The sequence below is a fragment of the Salmo trutta genome, chromosome 12 (genome assembly GCF_901001165.1).
Source record: "Salmo trutta chromosome 12, fSalTru1.1, whole genome shotgun sequence".
NCBI lineage: Eukaryota > Metazoa > Chordata > Actinopteri > Salmoniformes > Salmonidae > Salmo > Salmo trutta.
Window position 1 is genome coordinate 4,761,811 of NC_042968.1, and position 19,893 is coordinate 4,781,703.

Sequence of the window (19,893 nt, forward strand, 5' to 3'; positions counted from 1 at the left end):
TGAGATGCAGTGCCTTAGACCGCTGCGCCACTCGGGGGCCCCGTTTAACACTTTTTTGGTTATTACATGATTCCATATGTGTTATTTCATAGTTTTGATGTCTTCACTATTGTTCTACAATGTAGAAAATACAAAAAATAAAGAAAAACCCTGGAATGAGTAGGTGTGTCCAACCTTTTGACTGGTACTGTATATATACAGACTAGCAAAGAAATATTTGAAAAATTGACAAAATAAGTGGATTGTTAATTTTCGTTTAAAAAAAGTTGTTGTACAAAAACTTTGCACCGCCGATTTTCATTTGCTCCATGGCTCAAGTGCAGGCTACAGCAAAAAGCTGTTTGGCTCAGTTCGACTAGAAGAAGAAGCAGTTTGCAGGTGTATTAGCACATCATATAATCAGGGAAACACACGGCATCCTCCACAATATCATACTTTGACTAAAACAATGACTTATTGACTTCAATCGTTGTGAAACATCATGGGTAAGCGCTTTCTGTTGAAAATAAAGTTAATTTCCACTTGTGGTACTTTAAGGCTGAGATAAAAGTGAAATCTGCTCCACCTTCTTTTAACCTCTTGACGTTACCCTAGGATAGGGGGCGCCACAGCGCATTTTGAAAAAAAATAGTTCCCATTTTCAACGGCCTACTAATCAAACTCAGAAGCTAGGACATGCATATACTTATTTTATATGGATAGAAAACACCCTAAATTTTCTAAAACTGTTTGAATGGTGTCTGTGTGTATAACAGAACTCGTATGGCAGTCAAAACCCCGAGACCGATTGAACCAGGAAGTGGGAATCTGAATTGTGGACTCGACTTCACAGCCTTACCTATAATTCACAACGTGAAAAAATGATAATTGAGCACTTTCCAGTGCTTCCACTAGATGTCCCCAGTCTTTACAAAGTGTTTTGAGGGTTCTACAGTCGAAATTCAGTGAAAGAGACGATGTGGCAATTGGTCACTGTAGTAGGGCCATCAGCATTGTGACGTCGGTGGCCGTGTCTGCCCCCACCTTTGGAAACCTTTTGAAACACAATGAAATCGTCCCACTCGAATCTGATTGGCTCTCTTGTTGAAACAGGCCCTGACGATTATTTTATACAACGTTTGACATGTTTGAACGAACCTAACTGATAGTAAACAGTCATTTTGCGTTAGCCAGCTGCCGCCCACGGATCAACATTTGATTACAGCCTTAGGACGCGCTAACAACAGCAAGCTAATGGAACATAAAGCATGGACTTTTTCGACCGAAAATACATTTGTCGTGGACAAGGGATCCGTGGAAGTGCTTTCTGATGAAGACAACTAAAGGTGAGGGATTATTGGCGATATTATACAATATCAGATGTGATTTGCAATTGTTCAAAGATGGCGCCGAGCTAGGCTTTCGAGCTCATTTTCTGGGTATCGCATCCCCTTTGATCTCAAAGTGTGATTACCCTGTAAAGTTAATTTAAAATCTGTTATGACAGGTGTTTTCAAGAGATATTCATCTATAAATCTTAGATTGACAATATAAAAAAAAAAATCGTTTTCGAATAGTAATTCATAAAATTGTAGCACTGTTTCCCGGGACGCATTTTATGGGAAAATAGTTAGTCAACGTCAGGTGCCGATGTAAAATGCTGTTTTTATATAGAAATATGACCTTTATTGAACAAAAGATTACATGCTGTGTGTAACATGATGTCCTAGGTGTGTCATCTGATGAAGTTTGTAAAAGGTTAGTGCTGCATTTAGCTGTTTTTTGGTTATATTATTATTTATTATTATTTCGAATCCCACCGCACCCTCTCCGCTATGCAATCTGGTTTCAGAGCTGGTCATGGGTGCACCTCAGCCACGCTCAAGGTCCTAAACGACATCGTAACCGCCATCGATAGGAAACAATACTGTGCTGCCGTATTCATTGACCTGGCCAAAGCTTTTGACTCTGTTAATCACCACATCCTCATCGGCAGACTTAGTAGCCTTGGTTTCTCAAACGATTGCGTCGCCTGGTTCACCAACTACTTCTCTGACAGAGTTCAGTGTGTCAAATCGGAGGGCCTACTGTCTGGACCTCTGGCAGTCTCTATGGGGGTACCACATGGTTCAATTCTTGGGCCAACTCTTTTCTCTGTATACATAAATGATATCGCTCTTGCTGCTGGTGAATCTCTGATCCACCTCTACGCAGACGACACCATTCTGTATACTTCTGGCCCTTCTTTGGACACTGTGTTAACAACCCTCCAGACGAGCTTCAATGCCATTCAACTCTCCTTCCGTGGTCTCCAACTGCTCCTAAACACAAGTAAAACTAAATGCATGCTCTTCAACCGATCGCTGCCTGCACCTGCCCGCCCATCCAGCATAACTTCTCTGGACGGTTCTAACTTAGAATTTGTGGACAACTACAAATACCTAGGTGTCTGGTTAGACTGTAAACTCTCCTTCCAGACTCACATCAATCATCTCCAATCCAAAGTGAAATCTAGAATTGACTTCCTATTTCGCAACAAAGCATCCTTCACTCATGCTGCCAAACATACCCTCGTAAAACTGACCATCCTACCAATCCTCGACTTCGGCGATGTCATTTACAAAATAGCCTCCAATACCCTACTCAACAAGCTGGATGCAGTCTATCACAGTGCCATCCGTTTTGTCACCAAAGCCCCATATACAACCCACCACTGCGACCTGTATGCTCTCGTTGGCTGGCCTTCACTTCATAATCGTCGCCAAACACATTGGCTCCAGGTCATCTACAAGACCCTGCTAGGTAAAGTCCCCCCTTATCTCCGCTCACTGGTCACCATAGCAGCACCCACCTGCAGCACGCGCTCCAGCAGGTATATCTCTCTGGTCACCCCTAAAGCAAGCCAACTCCTCCTTTGGTCGTCTCTCCTTCCAGTTCTCAGCTGCCAATGACTGGAACGAACTACAAAAATCTCTAAAACTGGAAACACTTATCTCCCTCACTAGCTTTAAGCACCAGCTGTCAGAGCAGCTCACAGATCTCTGCACCTGTACATAGCCCATCTTTAATTTAGCCCAAACTACTACCTCTTCCCCTACTGTATTTATTTATTTTATTTATTTTGCTCCTTTGCACCATATTATTTATATTTTAACTTTTAACTTTCTTCAAACTACAAATCTACCATTCCAGTGTTTTTCTTGCCATACTTTATTTACTTTGCCACCATGGCATTTTTTTGCCTTTACCTCCCTTATCTCACATCATTTGCTCACATTGTATATAGTCTTATTTTTTCTACTGCATCATTGATTGTATGTTGTTTTACTCCATGTGTAACTCTGTGTTTTTGTATGTTGTCGAACTGCTTTGCTTTATCTTGGCCAGGTCGCAATTGTAAATGAGAACTTGTTCTCAACTTGCCTACCTGGTTAAATAAAGGTGAAATAAAATAAAATAAATAAAAATATGTGATGCATGTGCTTGGTTGGAAAATTCATATGATGCAATTTTTACCATGTACTCCTCTAACATAATCTAATATTGTGCTTTTCCTGTAAAACCTTTTTGAAATCGGACAACGAGGGTCGATTCAAGAGAGGTGTATCTATAAAACGATATGAGACAGCCCTATATTTGAAAAAAAATATATATTGAATTTCGTTATGCTAATGTCGCTAGGAGTTTTCGCTGGGGGATGATATGCGCAAGAGGTTTTAAATAGTTGCTCCAGATACAAAGTGCCAGAGTCTAGCATCTAATGCCAAGATCAAGTCCCTGGTTTATTTTCCATCAACATGAAAACTCAAGACTGCTACTGCAGCAAGCAAAGCGTTTCATAAGCAAGGAAACAAATTCAGACCTGCCAACCTTGAAGAATATTTATCAGTTTCACTTTAGCGCCGCACCCCTAGCCCCGGACCCCATGTACCTTTTTTAGCCTAATAACGATGTTGGCAGAAGACTGCCTCAGTAGGAATGGTATGCTATAGACTGCTATGGGTACTTGGTAATTGGCTGCTCTTCAGTAGCAATCTAGAAATACATTCTAAGGTGCACTACTCAGAAATATCCTGGTTGCTAAAACTCTAATAGTTCGCCTAATTTCAGTTTATGTGACAAAATAAGCTAGTATAGTGTAGAGAATCATTGTACCATCTAAACCTCTGTGAAATATATTTTCCATAATTACGCAAAAACAAAACTTAAGAACGGGAAGCATAGAAATAGCACCCATAGAACAGATCTACCGCTTCTTAGACTTGCTATCAAGTAAATTGATAGATCTATAACACACAGCTCAATGTGAATTTGGTTCGGTCGCCCAAAAAGTTATATATTGCCACTTTGCATTTCTGACTAGGTGGTGCTGATGTAGGCCTAAGGTTGAGTAGGAGAGAGGTCTGGAATTTGTGAAGTTGGAGAAGAAAATTGGAGCATTTTGTTTCTTTTTTTTACCTGTAACTGCCATTTCCTGAAACCTAGTCTTAAATGATTTCAAACAATGTAGCCAACACAGTACTCTAGTGTGTAGTACTAAATTAGATTGAGGTGGTCGCAATGACACAAAAAAATGTACGTTAAATTTAGGGGTAATGATCATTCTAATTCATAGGTGTCTTAATGTGGAAACACTCGTGGAAATGTAAACCGTCTTCATCTTAATTTGTAGCTAACTACGTTTTGTAATGACGCCTTAGCTAAGAAGCTGTCTAAGGAATAATATTGGTTATGTGCTTGACTAATACATAACATTTTGGAAAATATATTTGGAAAACTGTCTGTTCTCCATTTTCCCTACCCTTTTTCCTCACACATCAGTGGTCTCAACAGACGAAGTGGAGAGCTGCCATCCAGCTGCAAGGAGGAAAATAGTACTACAACTACGGGGGGCGGGGAAGGCAGGAGTGGAGAGCTACAGTCCGAGTCCTATGATTGGTTCTGCCCCAACTTCAGAAGGTTGAGTCAAAAACCACAATGTGCCCACTAGAAGTCTATTTTGGTGTATTTTAGGGGTATTTGTTGTACCAGCGTACTTTGACTTGAAATTGCGTTTATGGTACACAAAATGCGTGCTGGTTAGCAGGTAGGGATAGAGAGGAGAAAGAGAGAGATCCTCCTTACCCCTCTATAGGGTGCAGTGCGATGGCTCTGGGTTTCTCCATGCTCTGCCATAGGAGGACCTTGCGGTGGGTTCCATCCAGATTGGCCACCTCAATACGGGACGTCCCTGAGTCAGTCCAGTATAGCTTGTCATGGATCCAGTCTATAGCCAGACCACCTAGTGGGAGAGAGCAGGGTCATGTTCATTAGGGACCAATCAGAAGAAAACAGACTGAAACAGGGAGGGACTGTCTTGACTTTGTTTTTCCATTGCAAAAGGTTTAAAACATGTTATGTTGCATGCCCTAATAAACACAACCCAGGTAGTCAACAGATGGTAATATTAAAATGTGGCAAAAGAATCAGAGCTGTTGAGCAATCTAGTTATTCTCTAGGGGTTATGGTTAGGAGCAAACATTGGGTAAAAGTGTAGAAGCCAAAATCACATTTGGGATTAGATGGCGGCAGACAGCCTAATGGTTAGAGCGTTGGGCCAGTAACTGAAAGACTGATTCAAGTTCAAATTCCTGAGCTGACTAAGTGAAACATCTGCTGATCGTCAATAATAGCTGATCCCTGGCCGTGAACCCACTCTCTGAGGGTGTCTCAGGAGGAGTGGGATATGCCAAAAAACACATTTCCATTTCACACCACACACTTGTACAGGTTAGAACAAATATAAGCCCCCCTCTATTTGACTTTTTTTGGATTAGAAAATGCCATCCATTTGTCTTCTTCAGCATGGCCAGATTGTGTTTACTCGTCATTTGTCCTAAACCAGACTGTTGCTGTGCTGTACATACTATGTTGATACATGTTCTGACCGTAGTAAAACCATGTGTGGTTGTAGTTATAACTGGGCTTTCCTCTACATAATTGTGTGTGTACAGAATGTAGCATCACCACCTGTGATCGTATCCATGCTGGTGGGAACCACGTGCTATGAATTCTATAGTGTGTATTTTGACCATAAATGGTCATGTTCATACCTGGACTCTCTAAGCCAGTGGAAACCACTTCCTCCACGTTGCTCCCGTTCAGGTTGGCCTTCATGATGCGGTCAAGTGTGACGTCGGACCAGAAGACCAGCTCCTGGTTGTGGTGGAAGTCCAGAGCGATGGCATTTTCCAGGTTGTTCAGCAGCAGAGTGTACTCTGACCGGTGGGGCAACACCTGGCGGATGTCTATACGATTAGCGAACAGCAGCACTGGCTCAGGACCTAATGTGGAGGTACAGAGTAAGATAAAGAGAGGAGGGTATAGAGAGCAGGGAGGGAAAGGAAAGAGGGAGGGTAGTGAGAAGCAAAATGATGGGTTAAGAGAGTGAGAGAAAGAGGGAGAGAGAGAAGAGGGTGTGGAGTGCAAGAGAGAGAGGAAGACACAACATTAATATTAGTCAGTCAGTCAAGTATACCCACTGGCCACTGGAACCCAAGCAGAGATGCTTGACCGGGGTTCATCAGTGATACACACCAGATTTGTGGGGTGCTGTATTGGCAATGTAGTGGACCCTAGCTCCAGAACGCCAAAACCAGGCCTTCGTTTCAGAAGGCACCCTATTGCTTTATAGTGAACTACTGTAGTACAGTAGTGACCTATAGGATATAAGGTGCCATTTGGGATGCACCCAAGCACTCGCTTTTCTGACCTTAAACCATCAGCTAACCTCAGCCACAGTCCAACTGTTCCAAGCTAAGCAAGGGATACGGTTACAACTAAATGCCGATGAAACATGCTTGCATGTTTTAAACACAACTATGATGCATATGGGTCACCCACAACCCAGGGCAGAGTAAGGGAATTGGTTTTAATTCCATGCAGGCAAAACATGTTTAAGACACACAAAACTCTGATGCATCTCAGGTAAACAACTTCCCCAGGTGCTCGCAATCCCTCCACATGTTGAAGCCAAAGGTCTTCAAGTGAAAGATTGTGAGTGGACTCACCCAGAGCCTTGCAGCTGCGCTTGTCAGGCCTCAGCTCGTAGCCCTGCACACACCAGCACTGGAACCCCCCCTCTGTGTTGGTACAGCCCTGGCTGCAGTAACCCTCCTCTGCACACTCATCCACATCTGGAAACAGTCCATATAGACAGGTGGGTGGGAGGTGTGTGTGTGTGTGGGGGGGGGGGGAGGGGGGGTAAGAATGTGATGATACTGCAAGAGTAAACACCTAAAATATATACATTTTCAATCAACTCATTATAAAATCAGCAGAACTCATACATGACATTTTTTCTGACTCTCATCGCATGCACGCACGCACACACACACTCACCCTGGCAGGCCCTGCCATCCTCCATCAGTCTGTAGCCAGTATGACAGGTACACTGGACCAGACCTCTAGCCATCTGACACTTCTGAGAACAACCTCCGTTATTCAGGTTACAGTTGCCCTCGCTGGACCGTGGGCCTACACTCAAACACACACACTTGTTAGAGAGATGTTATGATGTGGATTCTTACAAAAGTTTCCACATAGGCCCTCTAACACACACACATGGCACATCCACCCACACACCCACACACCCTTCCCCTTATACAGTCAGACATAACTCACGGCAGTCCTGGTGAGGGTGTTCGTCCGTCCCATCTCCACAGTCGCTGACCTCATTACAGACCTTCCTCTGACCAATACATCGGCCGTTACCACACAGGAATTGGTCTGGAGCACATGGAGGGGTGTCTGGTGGGAAGATAGATGGAGAATGTTACAATGGGCTGAAAAAAGCTGTGAAGAACAATGGACAACATCTGAAAACTCCTTGTTTGCATCTCAAATGGCACCCCTTGGGTCCTGGTTAAAAGTAGTGCACTATATAGGGAATATGGTACCATTTGGGACGTAGCCTCTGACTTTTGAAGGATAGACACAAAAGGCCTGTGGGGTAATGGTAACCGTTCTTTAATGTGAGATTTAGCTCATTGTTTCTTTAGCCCGCCTATAAGAACTAAGTCCCTGGAGCTCTCTTTCTTTTCATCCTTTTATTTCCTCTGTACTGTCTAGTTTAGATTGATGCTGATCTGCACATGTGCACACACCCACACACGTACCAGTCTTCTCACAGTCATCTTCATCGCTGCCATCAGAGCAGTCATCCTCACCATCACATCTCCATGACAACCTGACACAGCGTCCCGATGCACAGCGGAACTGATCCGCAGTACACATGGAGGTGGCTGGAGGGAGAGGACAGGTTGGTTAGACACACACACACACACACACACACACACACGCAGATACTTACTGCAGTTCTTCTCATCTGATTGGTCATCACAGTCAAACTCCCCGTCACACCTCCAACCAGCGTTGATGCACATCCCACTGCTGCACATGAACTCCACAGAACGACAAGGCTGGTGGGAGGCTGCAGGACACATAACCACTACCGTGAGATAAAATGCAAATGCTTATGGAACTTCAATCATCCCTGACAGTATAAAACAATTTATCTGAAGGACCCTAGTAATACAAGGATGATTTTACAGGGACAGAAAATAAATAAACATTTGGGGCAGGACATGCATGTTTGCAAAACAATAAAACATATCTATCCAAGACCAAACGAGCACACAGACTTTTATTCATGTGCAGTGTTATCAGTTAAACAAGAGAAGGGAACATGGCCAACAGAAAAGTGGGAGAGAAAAAAGAAGAATAAAGCAGTGCTGTGTGTGTGATGAGGGAATGATCAAAACACCAGGTGGTGAGAGAGAGAAATACATAGATAAGATAAGATAAGAAAAAAGAAAAGAAATGAAAAATAGATAGATAGATAGATAGATAGATAGATAGATAGATAGACAGATCAATAGAAAGAAACATTAAATGGACAGTGTTCTCATGTTCAAACCCACTTATCAGCTGGTACCCTGTCATCCACATTGACGGCCACAAACACAGAGAACGTTTCATCTGCTTGTGTGCGCCCAACTCTCAGAATACAGACACACACCAAATATACAGATATATCCATACACACACACACACACACACACCACTAAACACACAGAGAATCATTTGATCTGCTCTTGTGTGCCCAGACGTCTCTCCATTCTTAACACACTCATCCTACTCCCTAGTCTGATGCATGCTAACAGAGCCCTATACACTTGTGTGGGCTGCCATGACAGAGAGAATGAGAGTGAGTGAGTGAGTGAGTGAGTGAGTGAGTGAGTGAGTGAGTGAGTGAGTGAGTGAGTGAGTGAGTGAGTGAGTGCGATTCCCAAACTTTCCATAACAAAGCCATCACCTACAGAGAAATTAACCTGGAGAAGAGCCCCCTAAGCAAGTTGGTCCTGGGGCTCTGTTCACAAACACAAACAGACCCCACATAGCCCCAGGACAGCAACACAATTAAACCCAACCAAATCATGAGAAAACAAAAAGATAATCACTTGACACATTGGAAAGAATTAACAAAAGAACAGAGCAAACTAGAATGCTATTTGGCTCTAAAAAGAGAGTATAGCGGCAGAATACCTGACCACTGTGACTGACCCAAACTTAAGGAAAGCTTTGACTATGTACAGAATCAGTGAGCATAGCGTTGCTATTGAGAAAGGCCGCCGTAGGCAGACCTGGCTCTCAAGAGAAGATAGGCTATGTGCACAAAATGAGGTGGAAACTGAGCTGCACTTCTTAACCTCCTGCCAAATGTATGACCATATTAGAGACACATATGTCCCTCAGATTACACAGATCCACAAATTTTTTGAAAACAAACCCAATTTTGATAAACTCCTATATCTACTGTGTGAAATACCACAGTGTGCCATCACAGCAGCAATATTTGTGACCTGTTGCCACAAGAAAAGGGCAACCAGTGAAGAACAAACACCATTGTAAATACAACCCATATTTATGTTTATTTTTTCTCCCTTTTCTACTTTAACTATTTGCACGTCGTTACAACACTGTATATAGACATAATATGACATTTAAAATGTCTATTCTTTTGGAATTTCTGTGAGTGTAATGTTTACTGTTAATTTTTGTTTATTTCACTCTTGTTTATTGTCTACTTCACTTGCTTTGGCAATGTTAACATATATGTTTCCCATTCCAATAAAGCCTTTACATTGAAATTGAATTGAGAGAAAGAGAAAGAAAGAGAGAGAGAGAACAAGAAAGAGAAAGAAAGACTGTGGGAAAGAGAGAGATAGTACAAAGAGAGACATGAAAGACTGAGATAGAGATACATTAACAGAAAGAAAGGACTTAGCAGTCGTCTAACAGAGTACATTCTCTGGAGTGATGAGGAGAAACGTGATGGCCTGTGCTAATCGAAACGCTAGCTAGCTCGCGTGTATGTGTGTTCGAAAGAAAAAGATGGGAAGTGTTTTCCAACACACACAGACATGCACACACACACGTAACATAGACACATGACTCTAGCATGACAGCTGTCAGCAAGGAGATTGGGACAGGGCATTCCAGGAATCTATGTTAGGGGTCGCTCAGAGAGCCATAATGAGTGGGGGAGACAGATTTCTGCAGTGTCAATGCTCAGTGCTCAAGCTCAATCATAGCTACAATGGTAACAGCTGGACCTGCCATCACCAACTTGTCTCAATTCTGTTAAACCTCAGCCGATCCTATCCTAATCTCTTTTATTTTATGAACACTTGACTGGAAGTATTAACACACTTTTGCTTTCACCTGACAAGGTCTTAAAAAGACAACAGGGTGTCAGTGGCACCTCTCAAACACTGAACTTCACTCTCTCTGTCCATCATGATAAAGTTGTAACCCACCTGCAATCCTCCCTGCCCCTAACCTATTGACCCCTTTGTTTGCATTCCAGTTGAGAAATAGGGTGCTTGGCATTCTGGGTAGAATTCCAACCTGTCGTCTGGCCACAGCAGGTTCTCTCTGTGTGTGTAGCAGAGGAATTTGAGGTACAGTATGTGTTTGCTGCCTGGCGATGTAGCAGCCTCTGACGTAGCATTTATGGTGCTGGTGACTGCAGATAAATGATTAGCCACCTGAATCAGACGTGTGTGTTTGTACTTACAGCAGTCGGACTCATCAGACCAGTCTCCGCAATCATCGTCTCCGTCACAGTGGTAAATGTCCAGAATACAGCGTCCATACGCACACTGGAACTCTTCAACACTACAGGTGGCCGTCATTACATCAGATGCTACGGAGGGAGAGAGAAAGGTAGAAAAAGAGATAGGGGTGAGGGGTACGTATTTAACACACATTCTCTTTCACCCCAAAACCATAAACTATAAAGACAGTGTGTGCTTCTGACATTCAGTGTGTTTTACTCTAGAGCAGTCAAAATAGGTAAGGGGTGGGAATAATTAGGTGAAGTTGGGAATGTCGACACACACATCCCTTGGCAACAAAGGGAAGATAAGGCTCAGAGTGTACACCTGTGTGAGGCCCTTTGAAATCCTGCTGCCAATCCTTTATCTATACCATTGAAATCCCCCCGAGAGAGAGAGAGAGAGAGAGAGAGAGAGAGAGAGAGAGAGAGAGAGAGAGAGAGAGAGAGAGGACACACACGTACAGTATGTGTCTCAGGGGGAGTTGGGATATGCAAAAAAATGAAACATTTCCATTTCAAACATGCGCATGAATGATACAAGGCTGTCTGCGCTCTTTTAAAGTCCTTACTACTGAATAGTGTCTGTTCCAGGTGTGTACGAGTCAAAATAAGAATACTGGAAGTGATGGAGACCCACACACTGTAGAAAATAAATCCAAAACTGATGCTTGAATACAACTATGGCCAAAAAATCATAGTGAAAGAAAGTGCATAAATGAAAGATGAAAACAAAGCACAAATGTTTTGGCCTCATGCCGTGTGTGCCGTCAATTTACACTGATGATGGCCTGAGGCTGACACACACACACACACACACACACACACACACACACACACACACACACACAGGGCAACTCACGGCAGTTTTCCTCATCTGATCCGTCCTTGCAGTCAGTATCTCCATCACAGTACCAGTGTTCAGCAATGCAGCTCCCATCTGTACAGCGAAACTCCTTATCGGAACACTTTCGCATGTCTGAGAGAGAGAGAGAGAGGGGAGAAAGTAAGAGAGAGAGGAAAATAGAGATATTGAGGTATTAAAGTCAACGGATTGAGATGTGACAAAGACAATAACTTTCTGAATTTATGTGTATACTGTAGGAGTGAATGTGTGGTGTGCATGTGTGTGTGTAATTCACCACACTGCTCGTCACTGTTATCACCACAGTCATTGTCCCCATCACAGTGCCACAGACTGCGGATGCAGTAGCCGTTCTGACAATGGAACTCATCCTCTTCACACTCTCTAGGAGCTACAGACAAGGAGAGAGAGAGACGGGATGTCAATCAAAGGACAAATCATACAAACAATATCCTATGCAACGCTTGTATGATGTAGGAATCTGATATGGGCGCACGGATGCACCATGCACTGCACAGCTTAGTGACCTTTCTCTTACTTTCACACAGAGAAAAGTAGCTGTCTATTAACCTCCAGTGGACAACCTCCCATCCACCCTGATGGTTAACCTCTTATCTAAACTATCACAACAACCCCCCAAAACCTCCTTACTTACAATAATTTCTCTGATGTTACCATTAGTTCCACTTACTAGCGCTATTAGGCCTACAACAATGTCTCTCTCCCTTTCTCTCCTGCACTGATTCCCCCCACCATCTTTCTCTCTCCTTCACTAATACAACAGCCTGCCACTACAGTTATTACCACAGCGATCGATAGCCAATTATAGTCCTGGCTAAAGGAGGGCCAGGTGAACAGGTTAGTATCAGAGGGAAGTACCATGATTTCTGCCTGAATGGCCCCAGACCAAAGGTGATATATTATTTAAAGCGTGTTGTGTGTGCGTGTGTGTGTCTTGTGTGTGAGGGGGGTTGCTGCCTTAGAAGGTTAACTAATTGTTAAATCTACCTCACTTATACCTGGACTGCCAATAAAATGCATACAGAGGCTCAGTCAAATAAACCCACTTAGAAACGTGACGGCAGTTCAGAGTGTAATACAAGTTAAGGAGCAGGGAGACAGAAAAAAGGGACGGGCACAGATATGTTTGAGGATAAATGTGTATTTGTGTACTTCCTACCTCAGTGACTATTGCAACAAAACGTGACCCAAATCTACTACCTCTCATCTCTTTCTTTTGTTTTCTCACACACAGGTTTCCTTTGCTTTATGACCCAACCGAGTCCTCAGAACAGAAGAGACTTATTAGTATAGATTTATTAGTATTTTTATTTAAGAGTACTCTTACCCCTCCTATTCAGATGCAACAGAGAAGGAGAAGGATCTGGAACGGGAGCAGAAGACAAAGCTACCCCCTGAATGAGAGTCTCTAAACTATAACTCTATGGCTGAATCTCATTCCAAAAACTCACTTGGCACACTAAGTAGAATTTCATTGAATCTCTCATCTGTCTCTCTCTTTCCCTCCCTCTCATTCCTAACCCAAACAGAGGAAACTTCAGAAGTCACGTGTCCTGAGGCAGATCATCAGTCAGAGAGCAGGCAGCGGTTAGAGTTGAAAGGTCATAGTGATTCATTTCCAGGGTATGCATTGAGGTGTGTTTGTGTGTGTGAAAAAATAAATAAAACAAAATATATTCCTTTTTAAACATGTTGTATGGTTCCTTGAGTATTACCTACGCACTTTCAGGGTTTGCCTTCCCTTCTTGCCCCCTGCCTGCCTTGCATCCTCCTCTCATCCCATGAGTTGACATGGAAAAGAGCAGAAGCTCTGAACTATCCCATCAGACTCCAGTCCTACCTACATACAAATTATAGAAAAGAGCAGAAGCTCTGAATAGTACTTGAACTCAGGTCTGGTGTGTGTAGGTGTGTGTGATACCACTGTGGATACGTAGTCATGTGTGTTCTGCTGAACAAATATGAACGTAGGAACACACATCCACACAGGCACACTCACTCTGTCACTCACGTTCACACACACACACACGTCTCTTTTTCCAGTTTTGTTGTCTAAAACTTTGACAAGTTGCTAAGCTCAAGTGGACCATGACAGATTCTCCCCCATCTCTCTCCATTCTCTTCCCCTTCTCTCTTTAAATAATGGAATAAAACAACAACAGTGGGGGGAAAGAAACTAGGGAAGACAGAAAGACAGAGAAAAAAGGCCTGAAAAAATAAGTAGGCCAAGGAGCGGAGGGGGAACTTTACGGGGCATGAAGATGAAAAATTCATGCCTGGCTTACGGCAGACGGACCCCCCATCAGGACGGGATTCTACGTCTGGCTCCTGAAATATGGGTCAGACAGGAGAGAGGGAAGCAGGGAATGAGAGAATCAGAGCAAGAGAGAGAGCGAGAGAGAAAATCAGAGAAAGAGAATCAGAGAGAAAGAAAGAAAGAGAGAGAGGAGAGAGAGGGAAAGAAAGACCACCTCCATACAGAGTTATCTGGAAAAAATAAGAAGGGAATGAAAGAATCTGAGAAAGAGAGAGAGCTTACCATCAAATTTAAAATACTTTTTTTATCTACAGAATTATTCAGAAAAAAATTATTAATGGAGGTACAAGCTGGTAGGGTTAGCTTGAGTCAATTCCATCTCCAGAACATTCAGGAAATTCAATCCATTGGGTTGGAAATTAATCATACCAAGTTTCTCATTCCGATCTGTATGGCGATCTCTGTGGACTTAATGGGTGTGGAGGTGTGTGGAATGAAATCTATCTCAACCACCGGGTACCGTGGATACCTCTGCTTGTTGTGACACCTTATTGTAACAGACAGTTGTGAATGTCAAAATCTAATCAAATCGGTCACATACACATGTTTAGCAGATGTTATTGTTACATTTACATTTACATTTTAGTCATTTAGCAGACGCTCTTATCCAGAGCGACTTACAGTAGTGAATGCATACATTTCATAAATTTCATACATTTTTTTTTTTTTCTGTGCTGGCCCCCCGTGGGTGTAGCGAAATGCTTGTGTTTCTAGCTCCAACAGTGCAGTAATATCTAACAAATAATATCTAACAATTCCACAAGAACTACCCAATACACACAAATCTAAGTAAAGGAATGGAATAAGAACATATACACTACCGGTCAAAAGTTTTCGAACACCTACTCATTCAAGAGTTTTTCTTTATTTTTACTGTGTTCTACATTGTAGAATAATAGTGAAGACATCAAAACTACGAAATAACACATGTAGTAACCAAAAAAAGAGTTAAACAAATCAAAATACATTTTATATTTGAGATTCCTCAAATAGCCACCCTTCTCCTTGATGACAGTTTTGCAATCTCTTGGCATTCTCTCAACCAGCTTCACCTGGAATGCTTTTCCAAACGCCTTGAAGGAGTTCCCATGTATGCTGAGCACTTGTTGGCTGTTTTTCCTTCACTCTGCGGTCCAACTCATCCCAAACCATCTCAATTTGGTTGAGGTCGGGGGATTGTGGAGGCCAAGCCATCTGATACAGCACTACATCACTCTCCTTATTGGTAATATAGCCCTTATACAGCCTGGAGGTATATTGAGTCATTGTCCTGTTGATAAACAAATGATAGTACCACTAAGCACAAAACAGATGGGATGGCGTATCGCTGCAGAATGCTGTTGTAGCAATGCTGGTTAAGTGTGCCTTGAATTCTAAATAAAATCACAGACAGTGTCACCAGCACTGTCACCAGAACCAAACATCTCCAATTTGGACCAAAGGACAGATTTCCACCGGTCTAATGCACATTACTCGGGTTTCTTGGCCCGAGGAAGTCTCTTCTTCTTATTGGGGTCCTTTAGTAGTGGTTTCTTTGCAGCAATTTGACCATGAAGGCCTGATTCACGCAGTCTCCTCTGAACAGTTGATGTTGAGATGTGTCTGTTACTTGAACTCTGTGAAGCATTCATTTGGGCTGCAATTTCTGAAGCTGGTAACTTTAATGAACTTGTCCTCTGCAGCAGAGGTAACTCTGGGTCTTCCAATCCTGTGGTGGTCCTTATGAGAGCCAGTTTCATCATAGTGCTTGATAGTTTTTGCGACAGCACTTGAAGAAACGTTCAAAGTTCTAGAAATGTTCCGTATTGGCTGACCTTCATGTCTTAAAGTAATGATGGACTGTCATTTCTCTTATTTGAGCTGTTCTTGCCATAATATGGACTTGGTCTTTTACCATATAGGGCTATCTTCTGTTTACCCCATACCTTTTCACAACAAAACTAATTGGCTCAAACGCATTTAGAGGGAAAGAAATTCCACAAAATAACTTTTAAGAAGGCACACCTGTTATTTGAAATGCATTCAAGGTGACTACCTCATGAAGCTGGCTGAGAAAATGCCAAAAGTGTGCAAAGCTGAAATCAAGGCAACGGGTGGCTATTGTTCTACAATGTACAAAGTAGTAAAAATGAAGAAAAACCCTTAAATGAGTAGGTGTTCCAAAACTTTAAACCGGTAGTGTACATATAAATATATGGATGAGCAATGACAGTATAAACATATGAGATCAGTAATGTAAGATACAATTGAAGTCGGAAGTTTACATACACCTTAGCCAAATACATTTAAACTCCGTTTTTCATAATTCCTGACATTTGATCCTAGTCAAAATTCCCTGTCTTAGGTCAGTTAGGATCACCACTTAATTTTAAGAATGTGAAATGTCAGAATAATAGTAGAGGGAATGATTTATTTAAGCTTTTATTTCTTTCATCACATTCCCAGTGGGTTAGAAGTTTACATACATTCAATTGGTATTTGGTAGCATTGCCTTTAAATTGTTTAACTTGGGTCAAATGTTTCGGGTAGCCTTCCACAAGCTTCCCACAATAAGTTGGGTGAATTTTGGCCATTTTCTCCTGACAGAGCTGGTGTAACTGAGTCAGGTTTGTAGGCCTCCTTGCTCGCACACGCTTTTTCAGTTCTGCCCACATATTTTCTATAGGATTGAGGTCAGGGCTTTGAGATGGCCACTCCAAAACCTTGACTTTGTTGTCCTAAAGCCATTTTGCCACAACTTTGGAAGTATGCTTGGGGTCATTGTTCATTTGGAAGACCCATTTGCGACCAAGCTTTAACTTCCTAACTGATGTCTTGAGATGTTGCTTCAATATATCCACATAATTTTCCTTTCTCATGATGCCATCTATTTTGTGAAGTGCACCAGTCCCCCCTGCAGCAAAGCACACCCACAACATGATGCTGCCACCCCCGTGCTTCACGGTTGGGATGGTGTTCTTTGGCTTGCAATCCTCCTCCTTTTTCCTCCAAACATAACGATGGTCATTATGGCCAAACAGTTCTATTTTTGTTTCATCAGACCAGAGGACATTTCTCAAAAAAGTACGATCTTTGTCCTCATGTGCAGTTGCAAACCGTAGTCTGGCTTCTTTTCTGCCATTTTTGGGGCAGTGGCTTTTTCCTTGCTGAGCGGCCTTTCAGGTTATGTCGATATAGGACTCGTTTTACTGTGGATATAGATACTTTGTACCTGTTTTCTCCAGCATCTTCACAAGGTCCTTTGCTGTTGTTCTGGGATTGATTTGCACTTTTCACACTAAAGTACGTTAATCTCTAGGAGACAGAACGCATCTCCTTCCTGAGCAGTCTGACGTTTTCCCATGGTGTTTATACTTGCGTACTATTATTTGTACAGATGAACGTGGTACCTTCAGGCACGCCTAGCCAACATCCAATGGAACATAATTTCAATTTCTCAAACATACGACTATTTTACCCCATTTTAAAGATACACTTCTCCTTAATGTAACCACATTGTCCGATTTCAAAAAGGCTTTACAGCGAAAGCAAAACATCAGATTATGTTAGGAGAGTACATAGACAAAAATAACCACACAGCCATTTTCCAAGCAAGGAGATGTGTCACAAAAACCCAAAATACAGCTAAAATGAAGCACTAACCTTTGACGATCTTCATCAGATGACACTCCTAGGACATCATGTTACACAATACATGTATGTTTTGTTCGATAAAGTTCATATTTATATCCAAAAACAGCATTTTACATAGGCGCATGATGTTCAGAAAATGTATTGCTACCAAAACTTCCGGGGAATGAGCACATCAATTTACAAAAATACTCATCATAAACGTTGACAAAATATATAACAATCATTTAAAGAATTATAGATGCACTACTCCTTGATGCAACCGCTGTGTCAGATTTTAAAATAGCTTTACGGAGAAAGCACATTGTTCAATATTCTGAGTACATAGCTCAACCATCAATGCAAACTATACAGCTACCCGCCAAGTTCTGGCATCAACAGAACTCTGAATTAGTGTTATAAATCATTCCTTACCTTTGCTGATCCTCGGCGGAACTCCAAGGACTCCTACTTCCACAAGAAGATCTTCTTTTTGTTCGAAATGCTCCATATTTATGTCCAAATACCTCTGTTTTGTTTGTGCGTTCAGATCACTATCCAAAGGCATAATGCACGAGCGTAATTCGAGACACAAAAAGTCAAAATGTTCCATTACCGTTTGTAGAAACATGTCAAACGTTGTTTACAATCAATCTTTATGGTATTTTTAACGTAAACATGCATTAATATTCCAACCAGACAATAGCGTATTCATTCCAGGAGAAAAAGAAGGAACGGCGCCCTCGCAGGCTCGCGCATCACCAAGCCCTTTGTCCTCAGGCAGTCCACTCATTGACTGAGCTCCTATTTTCTGCCCAGTAACAGGAGAAGGATTAAACACGTTTCAAAAGACTGTTGACAGCCAATGGAAGCCTTAGGAAATGCAACGTGACCCCACAGACACTGTAGTTTTGATAGGGATTCAAAAGAAGAACTACAATTCTCAGATTTCCCACTTCCTGGTTGGATTTTTCTCAGGTTTTTGCCTACCATATGAGTTCTGTTATACTCACAGACATCATTCAAACAGTTTTAGAAACTTCAGAGTGTTTCTATCCAAATCTACTAATAATATGCATATTGTAGTTTCTGGGCCCAAGTAGTAGGCAGTTTAATTTGGGTACGTTTTTCATCATCATGAAATCGGACAAAGTGGTTAGATTAACGACAGTCTTGTCTTTTAAATGATGTAAAATAGTCGTATGCATTTTTGAGGTATTTGTATTTCGCGCCACGGTCTTCCATTGGATATTTGGCGAGGCGTTCCGCTAGCGGAACGTCTAGATGCAAGACGTTAAAACCTTCCACCTTCTCTACTGCTGTCTCGTTGATGTGCATAGGGGGTGGTCCCTCTGCTGTTTCCTGAAGTCCACAATCATCTTCTTTGTTTTATTGACGTGGAGTGAGAGGTAGTTTTCCTGACACCACACTCCGAGTGCCCTCACCTCTTCCCTGTAGGCTGTCTCGTCGTTGTTGGTAATCAAGCCTACTATTGTTGTGTCGTCTGCTAACTTGATGATTGAGTTGGAGGCATACATGGCCACACAGTCATGGGGGAACAGGGAATACAGGAGGGGGCTGAGCACGCACCCATGTGGGGCCCCAGTGTTGAGGATCAGCGAAGTGGAGATGTTCTTTCCTACCTTCACCACCTGGGGGCGGCCCGTCAGGAAGTCCAGGACCCAATTGCACAGGGCAGGGTTGAAACCCAGCATTCTTACATAGGTATTCCTCTTGTCCAGATGGGATAGGGCAGTGTGCAGTGTGATGGTGATTGCATCGTCTGTGGACCTATTGGGGCGGTAAGCAAATTGAAGTAGGTCTAGGGTGACAGGTAAGGTGGAGGTGATATGATCCTTGACTAGTCTCTCAAAGCACTTCATGATGACAGAAGTGAGTGCTACGGAGGAATAGTAATTTAGTTCAGTTACCTTTGCCTTCTTG

General features: G+C 42.4%; 1 protein-coding gene across 1 annotated transcript in view; it reads right to left on the reverse strand.

The window, feature by feature from the left end:
- Window positions 1-19,893, reverse strand: part of LOC115202825 (low-density lipoprotein receptor-related protein 4-like) — a 233,810-nt gene that overhangs the window by 53,531 nt on the left and 160,386 nt on the right. The window contains 10 exon segments of the mRNA XM_029766876.1: window positions 5,104-5,260; window positions 6,072-6,302; window positions 7,029-7,154; window positions 7,360-7,494; window positions 7,642-7,767; window positions 8,136-8,261; window positions 8,330-8,449; window positions 11,099-11,227; window positions 12,000-12,116; window positions 12,280-12,393. Of these exon segments, the coding sequence (XP_029622736.1) occupies window positions 5,104-5,260; window positions 6,072-6,302; window positions 7,029-7,154; window positions 7,360-7,494; window positions 7,642-7,767; window positions 8,136-8,261; window positions 8,330-8,449; window positions 11,099-11,227; window positions 12,000-12,116; window positions 12,280-12,393 (1,381 nt within the window).